This window comes from Bidens hawaiensis, unplaced genomic scaffold (assembly GCF_021521415.1).
Source record: "Bidens hawaiensis isolate Kalapana, Puna unplaced genomic scaffold, B.hawaiensis_p1.1 tig00032119_1, whole genome shotgun sequence".
NCBI lineage: Eukaryota > Viridiplantae > Streptophyta > Magnoliopsida > Asterales > Asteraceae > Bidens > Bidens hawaiensis.
The window spans coordinates 21,128-40,291 of NW_027495455.1; the positions used below are offsets into that span (position 1 = coordinate 21,128).

Sequence of the window (19,164 nt, forward strand, 5' to 3'; positions counted from 1 at the left end):
AAGAAATAAGATGGTTAAAGATTACAAGCCGGTTTCAAGATTAAGGGCTAGAAAGGAGTTAAAAGCAAGTTGAAGGGGTTAAGTGCAAATTTAGTTTAATTAATTTGGATTTTAATGTTTAAAGTTGTCTAGTTCGATTTAATTAGTAGAGATAATGTTAGTATTAAATTATAATTGAAAGAAGTATATAACTAGAATAAATATAGTTGTTTTAGTATAAATAGAGGGTAAGTAATTGTTAAGTGTGGGCTTTTCGTTCTTAATAATATGAAAGAGTCGTGAGTTATCGCAAAATTGTCGGCTTCCGTTTTGCTCGATCCAATTAATTCCAACAAGGCTTGCACCTACAGTGAAAGAATTTGTATATAACTAAATCATCTTGTTTAAACTGTCAAATACGAACTCTCAAACCCGCATCCTGAAATCAGTTTTGATCAGGAATTTTCATTCCCGGTTGGGTTCTAGATAATATTAACTTTTGTTTTAACATTTGTACAACATTGTTTCAAGTATAGAGATCACCATATACTTGTCATATGAAAAGGTTCAAAAAAGAATTACTACTAAACGAGCAAAGCAAACCAACAAACACAATTATCAACTCCGGAAGAGTTTGTGACATAAACAACAGTCATGTCTAAAGAAACCTAGTAGGAACATACTCATTAATCCTAAGAGGAAAACTATAAAACTCTTCGTTTCTACTATCACCTTTCTTGTGCTGAAACGGACCCCACCATGGTACCCCTCTCTCTTCACGTGCATGGTGCGGATCTAGTGTATTATCTAATATCATCCCCACTATCAACGCCACCATAGGAGCCGAAGCAAATATTGTGTTCAATGTATCATCAAACTGCCACACATCCATTTCAAGTTATAGATAAACAATAATAATAATAATAATAATAATAATAATAATAATAATAATAATAAAAAAAAGTTCAAAATACGTTTAAAAATAACCGTCGTGGTCATAATCCATACCCATCCACCACCCGAGTGCACGGGCCCAAGACCCGTGTTGCCATTCGTGTTAGCCACAAAATACTGAGGTATTGATATTCCAAGAAATAGAGATAGTCCCATTATGTAGATGTTCCTCATTGAATTATTGTTTGTAAATTGAATAAAAGTGACCCCAACAGCAGCTGCCAAAAAAAAAAAAGTTGAAGAAATGGTAAAAAGATAAAAAGGTTAAAAAGATCAAAAACTCACCTACAAGACCGTACAAGACACAGTAAATGGCTGCAAATATGGGGAGAGGAATTGATGCGAAGAAAGCTCCAAACTTTCCTGAAAAAGTATATGTTTTTTATGTAAGACATGAAAAATGGAAGGAAAAAAAAAGATTATTAAAGAATAATGCAAACCAAATATGGAGAAGAAGAACATAAAGATTGTTGATATTTGAACCACTCTTCGACTACCCACATGTGTTAATGCAAGAAGACCAACATTTTCACTGTATTTTAAGAATTAAGCGTGTCACAAAGTAAGCATCGTAATTCTTGAAGATTGGTAAAAAAAAGGCACAAGTTCTTACACTGATGCATTTGTGCCGGCAATTGAACCAAATATTCCATCAAGCAGCTGGCCAACACCCTGCAAGATTATTAAATAAAGCAAAAACAAGAAAAACAAGCTATTATTTGTTTTTGTAGGTCTAAAGAGACGAATAAAAACCACCAAAAAAATAATGAACGAGTGTGAACCTGTAGACCGATGCTTCGACTGAGAACATGTGCTGGAGGAGGTGTAGCACCCGCAAAACGTGATGCAGCAATAAAAGTTCCAGTCGACTGCACGAAAAACAATATTGGTATGTATATATATAAATCTGATATAAAATAAACATATCTTATAATGTCTATATAACATTATAACGGAAAAAAACTGATGTGGCAAAATGGTCATTAACAAGTTAAAATGAGTCTGTTTTTAAAATGAATATTTTCGTAGTGAGAACATTTTCCAGTTTTAAAATATTTAATAAATCCTTAATGCAAAAGATATATAAACTATACCTCTACTGTTGTTACAAGAGCAGCTCCCATCATTCCGAAAACATGGCTTGCTCTGAATATAGGTGTGCCCCATTGAAAAGGATACGGGATCTTAATCCTATATGCAGTTAACACACGTTCAGACAATTCTCATTCACAAACCACCCCAACCCAAACTTTATTATAAAATTAATTTCTCTCTCTTCCACATATCCAACCCAACCAAACCCAAACCTTTCACTCATTAGCAACCCAAACTTCAATATTTTTTATTAAATAAATATAATTTGTAATTGTTTTTTATTAATAGTTGTTTTTTTAAAGTGTTTATAAATATAAAAAAATAATTTCTTTATTTAAAAATAACCAATATATATTTAAGTTTTATCCAAAATATTTAGTTTATTATAAAAATATATTTTTTTTGCAATCTTATGTTTTTTAATAAAATTTATACCTGTGTGTTCACAAAAAAAAAACAAAACTAAACAATACTGTGTTTTTAGATTTTTTTAAAAACTTATTTATTAAAAGTTAAGGAAAAACAATTTTAGTGTTAAAATTAATTAGTATGTAAAGAAAAGGAAAAATAAATTAAAATATGAACCAATGCATGAATGACATGTGGGCATGATGAAAGTTGGCAAACTAGGTTGTGGGAGCAAATGGTTTGGCCATATTTGGTGAATTTTATAATTTTCTTTTAAATAGTGTTTCAAACCAAACCAGTTTACCAATGAGGGTGGTCTTAGTAGAGTTTTAAAAAAGGCCAATCAATTGACTTATTGGAATACAAGCATTGTAAGCGCTTATTGGGATATGTAACTTTTACCATGGAGCAGATGACATAAGATAAGAACGATCGGTCCTGCAACTGCGTTTTGTTGCATCCCCAACATTATTATACGCACCGGCTGCGGTGAGTATGGCTGCAAAAGCCCAAATGAGCGCGATACACACAAGCAATGCAAATCTTTCAAGAATTGCATGTGCAGCAGGATGTAGGCGTTTCATGTACTACAACATATAGATATATTAGTAGCAAGAACTTTGACTTTGGAAAGTCAAAGTCAAACTTTTGCAATTTCTTTCGGTTCATAAATGTAGTACCTGTTGAAGGACAACCAAAAACACAAGCATAGGCAGGCCAATTTCGACACATGTTGCCAGCTGTATATAGAAAAAGAGACTAAATGAGGTCACTTATTAAAAAAGATATCTTTAATAAAGGAACAATATATACCTGTGGAAAACCTCTCCCAAATAACCCGAGGCCAACTACACATACATAAGGAACAACAATAAGCGGGCTAAGCAGCCTACACAAACATGAAAACTATTAAAATTGGTAAAACTTCAACTATAAAGAATAAAATAATATTAGAGAAGAGAGATTGATTAAAGATAAGTTATATTACTTCGTAAATTCTCCCCACGCCCGGCTAAATCCAAGAAGCATGTTGATAAATGATGAAATTATCAGGGATCCTTGAATAGCTCTCATAGTGTGCAGAAACCTCTATCATTTACGTAATTAAATCACCACTCGTTAAGAAAAATAAAGCATAACCCGATCAGACATCTTATGGTTATATGGTTATATACCTCGTGCTCAGATGAGAAGTCTTCGTCTCTAAAATCGTTTATGATCGACAAAATGGCTAAAATATAAGCAAACGATGGTCCCATGACCGTAGGAAGCCTAGTACCAAGTAAAGCTTGCAAAAGAGTATTCAATCCCGACATGAATAGAACTGCCTGAATTACACGGGCCTTATCACCCTGTATAGCCCAAAAGAACAATATGATCTTTTTGTTTCTAAATTTTAAAAGATATATTATTAAAGACTCACAGGGTCACCGCCCATTCGAGGAACAAGAATGGAGGCGATCATCACTACGCTTCCAAGCATTACTATGTAGTGTTGGAATCCCAGAATAGCAGTTTGTGCTGCATAATTTTAAACAAACAGGTAAATATAAAAGTAATTACAAGAAATACAAAATAAAAAATACTGAATTAATGAAGTTAGATAGTTTGCATTTGATCATTGATATAGTTCTTATATGACATCCTCTATTTAGTACCTATGGAAGGCCTTGTATCATCAAAGCTATACACTTCATAGTCTCCATTAATGAACACTATAAAGTGCAATAATAAAAATGGTATTTTTTTTATTACATTTTTTAATTAAAAGATACAAAAAATTCATACTAATCTTAAGTTAAAAAGTTAGCTTGGCTTGATCTAAAAGTCAAACAGGTCAACATCAAGCTGTATCTTCATCTTTTCTTCTTTAAGCTTCTGCAATTGCTAGCCAAGACTAACAAAAGTTGCATATTATAGAATTTCACACAAACAATCAGAATAAAAATCCATTCTTTTTAAAGAAAAAAAGAGGGTTCATAAAAATATCCAAAAAGGGTAAAAGAAACACATCTTTCAAATCCAAAAAAGGAAAAAAAATCAAAACTTTAATGAACTTTTTCAAGAAAACATTTTTTCAAGAAAACCCATCAAAATCCCATAAACTAAAGATTAAAGATTCAAGATTCATAAAGACTATGCATTTATAACTTATTAACGAGTTTAAAACAAACCCCATGAAGGATTGGAATGGATGCAGTAGTTTAGCTGCAGAAGTTGTTCAGCAGGTGGGTATGCCGGACCTCTGGCGGCACCCAGAGGCTGCTGAACGGCGGGTGGCGGTGGCGCCGGAGCTGGTGGCTGAGGGTGGTCGTTTTCCACCATGATTTAGTGAATTGGAGTCTGAAACTGGAACTGAAATGAATCTTGAAAGTGTAAGAAGGGTTCAAAGGTTTGCTTGGAAAGAAGAGATGAGTAGAGTAAATTGGAAGTGATTAAAAAAAGAATAATAATAAGTGAAAGTTGGGCGGTGAGGAAAACCAGATCATTAGCATGTTCAAACAATAAAAATAATGTGTCCTGGTAGAGAAATGAGGCATTGTCTGTGGAGATAAGCTCATGACCATACTGCCATGGTTTTCATATTAATGGGTCATGGTCTGTTATTATTATTCTTACATGATTGGAACAAAGATAGTAGCATATAAGGAAACTTGGGCTCACATAATTATATAAAGAAGCACATTTATTTTTAATATTTAATCTTTTTATAACTGGACATGACAATGAACCGGACATTTACTATGAACTGGTCAGATCGGTTGAATTGGATTAAAGAAACAAATGACATCATAATTACTTTTACATCTAAAGTAATACGTAAAACTTTTTTTTTAACTATATGGATTAAAAATCTTATGTATAAAAAGAAATATAATTGTTTTATTAAAAGGAAAAAACAAATGACAAATAAAAACACCAACAATTAACAAGTGTGTTAAAAGGAGTTAAAAAAAGGGCAAGGAAGCATATTTAAAACAGTAATCCACTAAACTTAACATAAATATGCTCGCAAGCATGTAAGGCTATGTGTATGTTTGGTTGGAGGTAATGTAATAAAAGGAGAATATAATGGGAGAATGAATGGAATAAACAATGGAATGAAATTGATCATTACCATTCCTTTGACTTTACATTTTCTCATATTTCTGGTCGGATTCAGCGTTCGGTCCATTGACTTTTATTCTCGTAATGAAATTTTAAGGCTACTGACCAATACCCGACTTCCGACTCGCTGTTCGGATTCTGGTCAGTACAGACTCGTTTAAACGTTTAATTCAACATAACCAGAGTTCTACTCATCCGTTTGGATTGATTCTAGTGACAAATAGTTCATTTTTACTTATATTTTCATATCTCAAAGCAAGGTCTGATTGTTTATCTTGTTCGACACGTAGTGGACGACTCGCTTATTCGTTAACTCGTTTATTCTTAATTGTAATCACTTGCCTTTAATCTAAGGTAAGTTTTATCATTCCCCTATTTTACTAAGTTTTCTAAACGTTTTTGGGACATATGCGTATCTCATATTAGACATATATATCAAAAATTAGCAAACGTGTAATTGTGTGTGATTGATCAAATATACTTGTTATGTGTCTACTTGCTTATGTGTGCATTCGTATTCGGAGAGGTTCAACATATCCCCTTGTATAGGTTTCTCGTTAATATTTACCCCGCTCCCGATTCGCTTGGCAACGGTCTTATTACTTGCTCATGGTTGATTTACCGGTGCCCGATTCGCTTGGCAATGGTTAATTGACAACTTATTTGCTCATGGTTTGATTCATTTACCGCATTTATTACGCTTTGCTCATTTCCTTTATTTAGTATATTAACAATATTTTTAGTGTCAAGAATTGGTGGTAAATTCACTCAACATGTGCTGTTGACAAACTCTGTTTTCTACGCATATGTAGGTTGCTATTGAATTGAAGTTGAAGTATGAACACTTAGTAAGACCTTAGGGTTTTAATGGAGACAATTAATATTTAAATCTTGATTGGATTACATGTATTAAATTATTGGTTTGTATTTTGAATATTTGTGCACTATATTTGGAATTAATTAACTTAATAGATATTGTCACATTTTATTTATGACAGTATCTTCGAGCTGTGAACGATCGGCTCACGCCCCGGCATTTCCGCCTTAGGTTGGGGTGTGACAACACATTCGCCATTAAAAGGCACTAACTATCTATTTGCCAAGCCCCTTGACGGGAGAAATGGATGCTTTTGACCATTGTGATTGTCTTTCGAGAATGTAGTTGTTGCTACAGTAGAAGAAATAATTTAACCTTTATTTATTTTACCATTTTCATCTTACAAACTTTCCACCAAACCTCTCTACATTCTTCATTCTCTTGTCTTATTTTTTATTTAAAACATCAACCTAAAAAAACTCATAAACGTCTTTAACCTAAACAACCCATTTTTAAGGAACCTTCTCATGAGCAACTAGGACCCAAACAACCTGTTTTTCACCATCTAAAATACACCACCTCACCACTAACTCGAAACAATTTTCTCAAGCTAAACCATACCTGAGACCCAACCTCAACCTAATCCCAAACAAATTCAATTGATCACATCCAAAACATAGGCATGAAAAAAACCTGACAGAATTACAGGAAATTGTCCATTATGTTTGCACCTAATTTCACAAATTCTCCTTTATCTTCAAAGTTGATCCGCTTTATCCTTTTCGTTTACAAATCCAACAGCATTTGTCCTTTGACCCTAACCCAGTTAATTTTTCTTGTTAAGCCAGGCCATGTGCCTTGCACATGAGGACAAAGTGGTCATTTTACCCCGCTAATTAAAAATATTTGAATAAATAAAAAAAACTAATTAAAAAAAACCTAATTTATATAAAGCTCTCTCCTTATCTCTCTCTCTCTCTCTCATGCCACCAACTCACCTCACACCACCACTACCACTAACCCACCACCACCGTGAAGTACAAATCCTATACAGAATGTAATCTGGTTTGAACCATCGTCGGTAGATCGAAAATAGGAATGCAATTAATTTTCAAATAGAGGACAAACAAAAAGCATATATGGGTTTTCGTCATCATCTATCGACGAAAAAATGAAAGAGACGGAGAGGGTTGCCGGCTGTATCGGAGAAGTTAGAGAACCTCATGGGTAATTAGCCGCCTTGCCTACCGGAAACCTGCAACTCGTGGGTAATTAGCTGACGGTCTAAAACATGTAATGCCTGGACCTCCGTCTTCGAAGTTTGTGGTCTCCCGTCGGCGATACAGCGGCTGGTGGTGGTCTTCCGGCGGAGTGGTGGTGATGGTGATGCGATGATGATATTCCGATGGGTGCCCGGACCTCCGTCTTCGACGCGTGCCTGGACCTCCGTTGTACTCTCATCTCCTTTCAATTCCTCACCTCTTTCCTCAATCTTAAAACCCTATCTTCATAAACAAATCATTGGACTCAATATCCAATCAATTCACCGTCTCCTCAACCATCGTCGGAGATGATACTGGTGGCTCGCCGGAGAAGAAGTAGTTGTGGCGGTGGTGGTCTGAAGAAAGATCAGGGGGTTGGGTGGGTTTATATTGGGGGAAATATGAAGGACATGAAATGATCGTATTGCCCTCACGTGACCAGCAACTGACATAAGTTAATGAAGATTTTTAACGGAGTTGGGCTAAAAGGACAAACGCTGTTGGATTATGAAACGTAAAGGATAAAAAATATCAATTTAGAAGATAAAGGACCATGAGTGAAATTTAGGGTAAGGATGAAGGACAATTTCTGTAATTCTGTCAAAAAACTTGGGCCAGGGGGTTGGTAGTGATAAAATAGAGATAAAACAGTTAAAAAGATTGTCGAGTGCCAAAGAATACCCCTTACCTCACGCTTGGCTCAATGTTTCCAAATATCCAAGGCCCGCTCAATTTGTTCGGAGATCTTAAATTAACTAAAATGTTGAGGTTTTTTTTATTCTTTTTTATGCGTATAACTATAGAGAGTATCCATAAATTATGGAATATGGATGGTATGCAGTGATAATGGGTATGTGACAAAAAGTGACATCCCTCCTTAATTTGTGACCAATCACTGAGTTATTAGTTCTTAAAAAACCCAGTTTCAAAAACCCATAATACAAACCTTTATTTTAGATTGAGACCCTATAAAACCGGAGGCCTAAAGTTTTTGCCTTATTTGGCTTATCCACGAGACGACCTGTAAATATCCAATTATAGGTAATTTTTATGAATAAACTTGTTATTTATTATTGTTATATATATATATATATATAGGAGATGGTTCAGACAATAAATCATATTACTGTAAGAAATGTTAGAAATGAATATGAGCCACTAGTTTTATTTTAGGTTTTAAATGTTTAAAGATAAATGAGGAAAGCATTAATGCATGCTCTATCTTCAATTAATATAACTAATAAATCATAATAGCTATCTATTCAATTAATATAACCAATCAAATTATTATAATTTGAAAATATTAAGAATTCATTTATTTTTGTAACTTATTTTTTTCTCCCTTGAATTTTTATCATACACAAATATAATTTATTCATATTTTAAAAAAATTTTCTATCCAAAACCAATTTCTTCTAACTCAATATGTTAATATCCATCAACACGTAGTTACATTGTGATGAATAGTACAAAAAACTATCTTACACGTGTTTGCATTAAATATCAACAAATATATATCTATATATATACATATATATATATATATATACAACCTACACAAAAACATATAACCTACACTTGTATTACGAATAAGAAAACATATAACCTACATACGAAAACATATAACCTACACATAAAATTTAGCATCGACAAAATATGCACGCACACAAAAATGCATAACCTACACACGAAAACATATAGCCTACATATGAAAATTTTATCCTACACAAAAGTAATTTATTTATTCATTAAAATTTCTTTCTATCCAAAACCAATTTCTTCCAACTCAATATATTGATATACATCAACACGTAGTTATATTGTGATGAATAATACAAAAAACTATCTTACACATGTTTACATTAAATGTCAATAAAAAATCTACAACTTACACAAAAACATATAACCTACACTTGTTCTAAGAATAAGAAAATATATAACCTACACACGTATAGGATATGTGTATCTTTGTGTAGTTTATATAATTGTTGATGTCGAATTACATATGTAAGTTGTACGTTTTTATTGCTCAAAACAAGTGCAGATTATATAATTTTGTGTAGGTTGTATATTTATTGTTTATATTTAATAGACACTTTTGTATGATATTTTTTTATTATTATTTAACACAATAATTTTGCTGGGTATATCAATTGAAAAAAATATTATGTTTTGATATTTACTGTTAAAATTATGCGTTGATATATGCTAATAAATTGAGTGGAAAGAAATTATTTTTTTTAACATAAATAAATAGTATTGTATGAATAAATTATATTTTTATTGGATAAAATGAAAAGGGGGTAAATAAATTATAAAATCAAATTAGTGTTTTTATCTTTTTAGTTATTATAGTTAAATTAGTTAGATATATTAAGAGGTAGGATCAAATAAGAAACTCTTTTATTGTAAGAATGGAAGGAACCATTCCTAATTTGCCACATGTCATCTCTATATTTTGTGAATGAAGGGCAATTTTGGTATATATATAAATGAATTTTAGAAATTCCTATATTTATGCAACCGTTTGTCTCCTTGTGTTTATTATTATTGTTATTATTATTTTGAATTCGGAAATTTTTATATTAGTATTAGTTTTAAATATAAAAGGTGAAGGCAATGTTGTAAAACTCCAGAGTAGGCGGCCGAGTACTTCCCGCCTAGATCGAGTACTCCCCGCCTTGGCCGAGTACTCCTTAGGTATTTTCCGATTAATCCTAGACTACTCCCGAGTACTCGCAACTCCCTAGTCGACTGCCTAACGACTTTTACAACATTGGGTGAAGGTGATTTGTGCAAGCTACGTTCGAAGCCATTTTTCTTTTCTCCGTGAACATATTCTTTTATAATTATGTATGAGTGATGATGTGCTCTTAAGTTTATTATTTATACTTGTGCTATTATTGAGCAACATAATAGTACAATACGAAAGTTCACTCTTTTTTTTAGCTTTTTTTTCTTTTTATTTTTGCAAAAATATAGTGTTGGTATTCAAGGATCGGAGGTTGTGTTTAATGCATTTCTACCACGTACTTTTTTTTCTTTTTATAATGTGAAACATCACAACCAACACTATTAACACCACCTATGAATTCTATTTTCTACCAACTCAAAGCAACACAAATACACAATCAATATTGTTAATAGCATAAATTGTTCATTATTTCTTTTTTTTTTAAAGTTAAACAACATAATATAAGTTAGCAATATTATTAATAGGACATAAAAAAGAACGATATGCTTATGTGATTTTATTTTTCTCATTTTACAAACCAAGTCATAGTAACACACATTTTGTGTTGGTTTCTATTTAAAATTTTTGAAAGAAAACAAAAAAACATGAATTTTGTTCTAATCATAACAGCACATGCAATAAATTTTGTTAATAGCACAACTAATGGTTCATTATGTCTTCATTTAAAGTTAAACAACACAACATGTAAGTTATCAATAAAACCAAGTTATAGCAAAACACATTTTGTTTTTAAAAAAAGTAAATGAAGCGATGTGAATTTTTAATAAAGCAAAAAAAACGTACGCAGATTAAGTCAAAATTACATACATGTGTAAAATATTAGGAGTAAAATGTTTGTGGGAAGAAATAATAGGAGTAATTACAATTTTAAATTAGTAATGGTGGACATTTATACCTCTTTCCAACTTAATAAACACAAATGATCATTATTTGATTAGTTGGCACAATTTTAACCACAAGATTAAAAAAATGGAGGGCCAAGATCTCTTTCTATCATTCTTACACAAAACTTGTTTTCTACATGATCCAAACTCGATATATTAATTTGAGAGCGATTTATTATGGTTATATTAGTTGTATTATTTATTAATTAGAGAAGGATTTATTATGGTTATATTATATGTATTAATTGAAGAGAGAGAGAGAGTTCATTTATTGTTGCATTTACATCTTTTTTATTTATTTTTAAACATTTAAAACCTAAAATAAAACTAGTGACTCATATTCATTTCTCGCACTAATATATTTTCTCACATGAACTTAAACATCACAGATGTTTAAGTTCATGTGAGAAAATATATTAGTGCGAGAAATGAATATGAGTCACTAGTTTTATTTTAGGTTTCACACATGTTTAAGTTCATGTGAGAAAATATATTAGTGCGAGAAATAAGTATAAGTCATTAGTTTTATTTTAGGTTTTAAATGTTTAGGGTTTAAAAATAAATAAAAAAGACTTCACTAAAAAATATACAATATGTGCGTGAAGGGTATTGGGGTAATTTACCTTACCCATAATTTCTAGATTTACTAAAAAGTCTGACATGACATTCATTCTTTTTCTCCTTTTCCTATTTGTTTATATATTATCATTTTAATTGTTTTATAAAATATGTAAATTTTTTCAATATATAAATCAAGACTATTATATATAAAAAAACTGAATTTTCATAAAACAAGATTTAATATAAAAAAACTGAATTTTCATAAAACAAGATTTAATATAAAAAAGGGAAAAACAAATTTTTTTTTATAGAAAATGAGTTTAAAAAACGACACTTTTAAAAAGAGATTAACAAGAGTTTAATTTCGAAATTGTGCTACGTATTAATTATCATATGTAATGTTGATATTATATATATATATAGGGAAGGGTTATAGTAAAAAGAAGTAGTTTTTTAGGAATACTAGGAATAAATCATAGCCATTGGATCATGTTAATCAATGGTTGAGATTTAAAATTACCAAAAACCGACATAGTTTTCTATAATTACTCTATCACATTTATAACCAACATACTTTCCTAAAATTATTCTTTCACCATAGGTTATAATACCACATGTCAAAAATCTATTGGCTCTTACCATTCCTAGGAAACTCCTTATTCTTATTTGAACCATTTTCTCTCTCTCTCTCTCTCTCTCTCTATATATATATATATATATATATAATACATATTATTTTCATATATTTCATATTATATTTTCAAAAAATAAAATGTATGAACAAAATAATATAACTAATTTATGTAATTTAGTAGGTCTATATATGCTTGTGATTCAATTTACAAAAATCTAAAAAAGAAGAAAACAAATGTATTAACAAATTAATAAAACTTAATCTTCTATTTATATTCAGTATCTCAATTTTAAATAATATCAACAATTAATATGCAATGCAAACTTGTGTAATCATTTTGTTTAAATTACACACATGAAATTGTTAGTAGTTAATAATAACACTTACTCATATTACTTATGTATTCTAAGATTCCATGGCATAGTGAGAACATATATTGAGTAAAAAGTTACGTATGTATAATACATGTATCAAAATAACTGTAAAAAATATTACATATACTGTAATACGTATATTAAATTATTTCATATGTGTAAGTATCAAAACAATTTTAATAAAAAAATACATAAATTACTAATTACATTTGATATACAAAATAATAATGAATTACATATACAAACACATAACTTACCCAACTACACAAATTTTATAAATTACTCAAATTACATAAATGACAGTAACCACACAAATTATAGAAATTACTCCACTACACAAATTACCAAAAGAACCCGCAATACACAAATGACATAAATTACCCAAATTACATGTGCATCAATTATCCAAATTACATTAATTACCCAGCCACAAAATACATAAAATTACACATATTATCAATTACATATACTACTCAAGATACATAAATTACACAATACAAAAATACACATATAACATAAACTACACAAATGACTCAAATTACAATATTATACAAGTTGCATACATTACACAAATGCATAAATTTATGTAACTTATGTAATAATATTTACACAAGTTATTTGATAATTAAGAAAACAACAATTTGTATATAAAAAAAAGTGTACTTTTTTTAACGGTCAATTTGAATTACTGGCAAGTCACTCACTGACCCGCCCGATCATCTTCATTTCGCACTCAAGAGGAATCAATACCTAAAGGTAAGAAATCTCATGACCCAACTTAAGGCCCTATTTATTTATTTTATTTTATTATTTTTTTTTTGTCTCAAGAGGAACTTAAACCTAATACCTCATTTGTTAAATTGAAGTGTTTGGGTGATTAAAAAACAAAATAAATTTTAAGTAAATGTATAATGGATTTAAAAATAAAATGAAAAATACCATGGATGCTCAAGGAAGTATCATCCACGGATCACCTTCATGTCCACGCCTAAAACTACATCGGTGATTAAAAACAAAATAATAATAATAATAACTTAGTACGAATCAGTTGTCAAATATTCATATCATAGATCTTATATGAAAGTTTATTACTTCATATTTTCTTACTAGAAAAAATTATATGTAATATCATATTACATCTATTTGTCTTGGGAAAAAAACATAAATACTGAATCGAATACGAAATAATCTACGTATAGACTATATAAATCGTGTAACGAAAATTAATCGAGTAATTAGAATTTTTATGACTTGTTATTAGTTTATAAATAAAATAATATCTTAGAATACTAAACACGTTCAGAAATCGAGTTTATTTAATGTTCAAAATATAGAACGATTTATTTATAAACAAACTATAAATAACAAGTGTCAAATTATTTAGAAATCTAAATTTTGGTTAACTATTTACTTTTAGTGTTTATATTAGTTTTCTGTGCTACTATTAATGATGAAATTTATTATTACGTATTATTTAACATAATATTTTATTCAATTTAATAGTACACATAGTTATTCAAAAGGTGTTAATAAATTTATATTTTATTAAAGTAAATAAGGAAAAAAGTAGTGTGCCTTTGAAATATTGTTAATAACTAATGCGAGAAAGAGAAATAAAATAAAAAAAATGATGATGCTGATGGTTATTTTAATTTGTTAGAAGAGAGAGAAAAATCAATTTACTATATTACCTTTTTTTCCTTTTTGTGATTCAGTGATGTGGTTTAATTTTATCCACACATTTAGTTCTTAAAAGAAATCATCCATATATATATATATATATATATTGGGGAAGGTTAACGTACAATAATCGTTTAACGTACATTACATATGCGACATACGTTCAGTAAATACGTTCAGCTTAAACGTTCAAAACCTTTAAAAGTTCAGGCAAAAACTTAAACGTTCAGCTAATACGTTCTGCTAATACCTTCTGCTAATACATTCTGCTAATACGTTTTAAATCTTAAACGTTCAATGTCAAAAACCCATCATCTAGAACTCAAAATTGATCGATTGAAAATTAAAATTGATGATTAATTGAATCGATTTCAAAGATTAACCGATCAATTGGCTTCAATTTCAATTTCAATCAACAAAACAAACCTATGACGAGTTTTACGTTTTTCCGATGAGTTCGTTGTCGACGGCGATGATGGTGACGAAGAGTGTTGATGGCACCGGCGAGCGGAGGTGAAGGAGGTGTGCTGATGTCGGTGAGGGGTGGTGGAGACGGATTGAGGGAGAGGGATGGACAGATGAGTGTAATTGCGATTTTGGGTTTTTGAAAATCAACGATTTGAAGTGTCGCGTATGTAATGTACGATAAAGGATTATTGTATTTTATCCTTTATATATATATATATATATATACAGGTGTAAGACCCCGAATCCCGTGAATCCTACAGTTGGTAATCACATCCACAATTTCACAAAAAATTTAAAACCAAACGTTTTATTTTATTTAAAACCAGTTCAGAGTAATTTAACAGCGGAAATTCATAAGCATAAAAAATTCCCAAAACCGGAAAAATACAAAATGATAAACAGTGTGAAAAGTTAAGTATCTAAAATCCCCAAAACTGAATACAAAGTGAAGTGTTTGTTTTATTTTAAGGTCCTCGTCTAGAAATGCCTTCAACTCCGAGTAGCACCCAGCACGTCCAAGCGGTAACATCCACTCCTTAACTTGAAAGTCAATCTAACATACACACAAAGTCAGCTAGAGCTGAGTGAGTTTAAGTTTTAATAAACAATAATTCATATTTTATTTCAAAGTTATAGTTCTAAACAGCAGAGATGATAATAATAAAAGAAATAATATAGTTCACCAAATAATACATTCATCGTCGAACACACGTACACGGGCCTCTCCACCACGAGTCAAGACTCGAGTAATATATTTGACCCGGACGCGGTAAGACCTAAGCATGTGACATGAACCTCTCCACCATGAGTCAAACCCGAGTAATATATTTGACTCGATCATAGCTTACACATCCAAACACGTGATACGGGCCTCTCCACCACGAGTACAACCCGAATAATATATTTGACTCTATCACGGTTTAACATACAACGGGCCTTTTAACCACAGGATTTTAAAACCCGAGTAATATATTTGACTCGCCAAAATGATGATCACGCTACACGGGTCTCTCCACCACTGGATTTGAAAACCCGAGTAATATATTTGACCCTGCCGTAATCACCATGCACACACACATCAATAAGCCTACTCACATCATTCTTAGTCACAAGGAACTAAATGTCATCACACAACCGTAGGCTATAAGGTAACACATACTTATACATATATATGATCCCAAAATATACCACATCGTAAGTAAGCCATCTTTAGTCACGAACGGCTAACTAACATTACTAATCATAGGCCATAGGGTAACACACACACACACACATATATATATATATCATCCCAAAATATACCATATTACAAGTAAGCCTATACGCCATAAGGTAATATATAATAATCAGTTCAATACATGAACTAAGTAAATAGGTCTACTCGTATTTCAATTACTACCCAGTCTATTAACATCCTCGAGTCTATTTCATAACCAGGTATATAACCTTAAGGAATTTATGACCAAACGAGTCTAAAATATCCTAAGGCACAGAATGTAACTCACAATGGGTTTTCATAATTGCACAAACATTATCAAAACAATACAATGATCTTCAAATTTTTTTAACGAGTAAAATCAGGTAAAACTGTAATTGAGTGTGTATGCCAGCCCAAAACGTAAAAAGAGTTAAAAAGGGGCATCATGAACTCACCTGACACAAGGTATGATTTCACCACAAGCTAGAGGACCCCTACGTAGCCCCACAACTCAAACTCCTGTCGATTTACATACAATCAATACTATTGACATCAAGATGACTCGTTTATCCTACGAAACGTTCTAACATGGTTCGAGTTATCTAAAGCCTCGACCTCATCAAACTCAATCACAACAGCCCCCGAGGCCTTACATTCACCAAAACGACCCTTAGATACTCCCGGGAATAAAGAATTCCCAATTTACCCCCGGAAGTAGTAGGTGACACTAACACGCGCGTTTAAGGGTCGTTTAGGCAATTAACATCCAACTCAGCCCCGTGTGGACCCAATATAATAATTTCACAGCCAACAAGTCCAATGGGTCGGTAACTCGCAAGTACAACGCACCAACTATTCAATAAACGCAATTGCGCGTTGTACCGACCCGTTTGAGTAACCGACAACCAATTCAGCCCCATAACTTATAAAAATGATTTTTCAACAGCCCTTACACCAAACCAAGTTCCCCCGAGCTGAATTGGTCGTTAATCACTTCAACCCTCGCGTTAAACGCACTAAACTACAATTCTAGTCAACCGAACACCAACATTCAAACTACAACTAGTTGCCCAATCTAACGAACACCAATGAACATGGTTTTTAAGTATGATATACTAGATATACCTAGGAAGATTGTGGTGCAAAAACTTCAGCCGAAACAGCCCCGAAACTGCCCAATTGGACCGCCACCCGGTAAGCCTAAAGAAGCGGTTTAATGACGAATAAACGAGCCATAAGGATGAAATAAGGTGAAAAAGAGTTGTAGACACCTAATACCGACCTGGAATTGAACGTTGGATGGCTGGACGGTGGCTGATTGCACGCAAAACGAGAGAGGGGGGTCTAGGGCGCCGATCGGGATTTGGGTGTAGGGTTTAGGTTTATTCTTTTTTTATAAATAATATATCAACAATATACATTCTGGCCCCTCCACTCTACTAATGGTTGAACTTGTAAGAAAAGTTATGTATTATAAGCTTACGAGGGTGGCAAGGAGCTCTCGGGAGAATGCCGGGTCAAGCCCGAAAGGTGTACACAACAATACAAGGTTAAACCTATTATCGGAAATTAACGGACGTTACAATAGGGGATGAATCTTGTGAGAAGTGATATTACAACGAGAAGTGCGATAAGTGAATCTCATCCATTGATTTTATTTGATCAATGGTCATTACTCAAAATAGCACTCTTGTAATTTATTTTCATCATTTTAATGAACTTTAATACCAAAAAGGATATGCTAGTATTTTTATGTACAATCATTAAAAACAAATGTGTAACTCATAATTACTTAACTAGTCAATTAAATCTTCCAATTATAGTCACAATTAAATCTCTATTTTGAAAATATTTAATATTTTTGGTGTACTATCATTTTGAAGGTTTACAAATGCTCCATATAATCTTATGGATAATGAATATCTTGTTATTTGCAAGAATACAGTGACGAAACTGGTAAAAACCTCTTGTATCCATATGAAGTGTAGGTATGTATGTACACACATACATACGTAGGTACGTATATACCTACGTCCCTACGTGTGTACGCGCCTACATACGCACATACACACACACACACATACGTAGGTGCGTACCTACCTACGACCTGTGTGCGGATATACCTACATGCTTATATACATACGTCCCTACGTGCGTAGGTACCTACGTGCCTACGTATGTACATGCCTATAATTATGTAAATACATGCATTCATGAAATGTATGGCGTACGTATGAGTTTCATTGTAGTATGTTTTTTATGTGTTAAATTTTTATTGAGTATGTTCTGTTTGATACACGGGACAAACAAGAACATAATCAATTATCAAATTGATTTTGATATATGGCATATTCTCATTTCAACCGATAGAATCAAACTCTCAAATCATACATATTAACCAAAAATTTAAATAAAAAAAAGTAAGTTAATATAAATTAATATGTAACTCTCCACGAATTATTACCTGGCATATATAAAACAAACCATTTTTTACCAGCATACCCCTATCTATATATAAAAACAAATAATAAAAGAAAATTTGTGATTGGTTCTATTGACTTCTTGCAATAAAAAAACACTTCTGAAATAAACCAAATCATATATATATATATAGGAGATGATTCATGCGAGAAGTCAAGTTATAGTGAGAAGTGCGAGAAGTCAATCTGGGTCACTCATCTAATTTTCAATCTTCCATCATTAAAAATATATGAAAAGGGTATTAAAGAAATAAAAATGTATTCTCTCTCTAATTAATATATATATAATTAAACCACATGAGTTACATTTTAACTAATATATTAATCTAATCATAATAACTAAAAGATTTTTTAAAAAATCAATAAACCATAATACAATAAATTTATCTTTTTTACCCTATCTCTTGAGTTCACCCTACACAACTATAAATTTTTCCTACACCTCTTCAAAATTTTCATACATATCTTTAACTTTTTAATACACGTCTTAATTTTTTTTCCTACACA

General features: G+C 31.6%; 1 protein-coding gene across 1 annotated transcript; it reads right to left on the bottom strand.

The window, feature by feature from the left end:
• Nucleotides 1-636: 636 nt before the first annotated feature.
• LOC143583091 (nucleobase-ascorbate transporter 3-like) lies at nt 637-4,782 on the bottom strand. The gene is made up of 14 exons (XM_077065496.1): nt 4,611-4,782; nt 3,860-3,957; nt 3,612-3,788; nt 3,425-3,525; nt 3,250-3,325; nt 3,117-3,176; nt 2,839-3,023; nt 2,028-2,124; nt 1,716-1,802; nt 1,547-1,605; nt 1,374-1,465; nt 1,219-1,296; nt 988-1,151; nt 637-856 (listed from the first exon to the last, which is right to left on the bottom strand). Exons 1-14 carry the CDS (start codon nt 4,759-4,761, stop codon nt 638-640), a joined length of 1,644 nt encoding a protein of 547 aa, XP_076921611.1. The 5' UTR covers nt 4,762-4,782; the 3' UTR covers nt 637.
• Nucleotides 4,783-19,164: the final 14,382 nt, after the last annotated feature.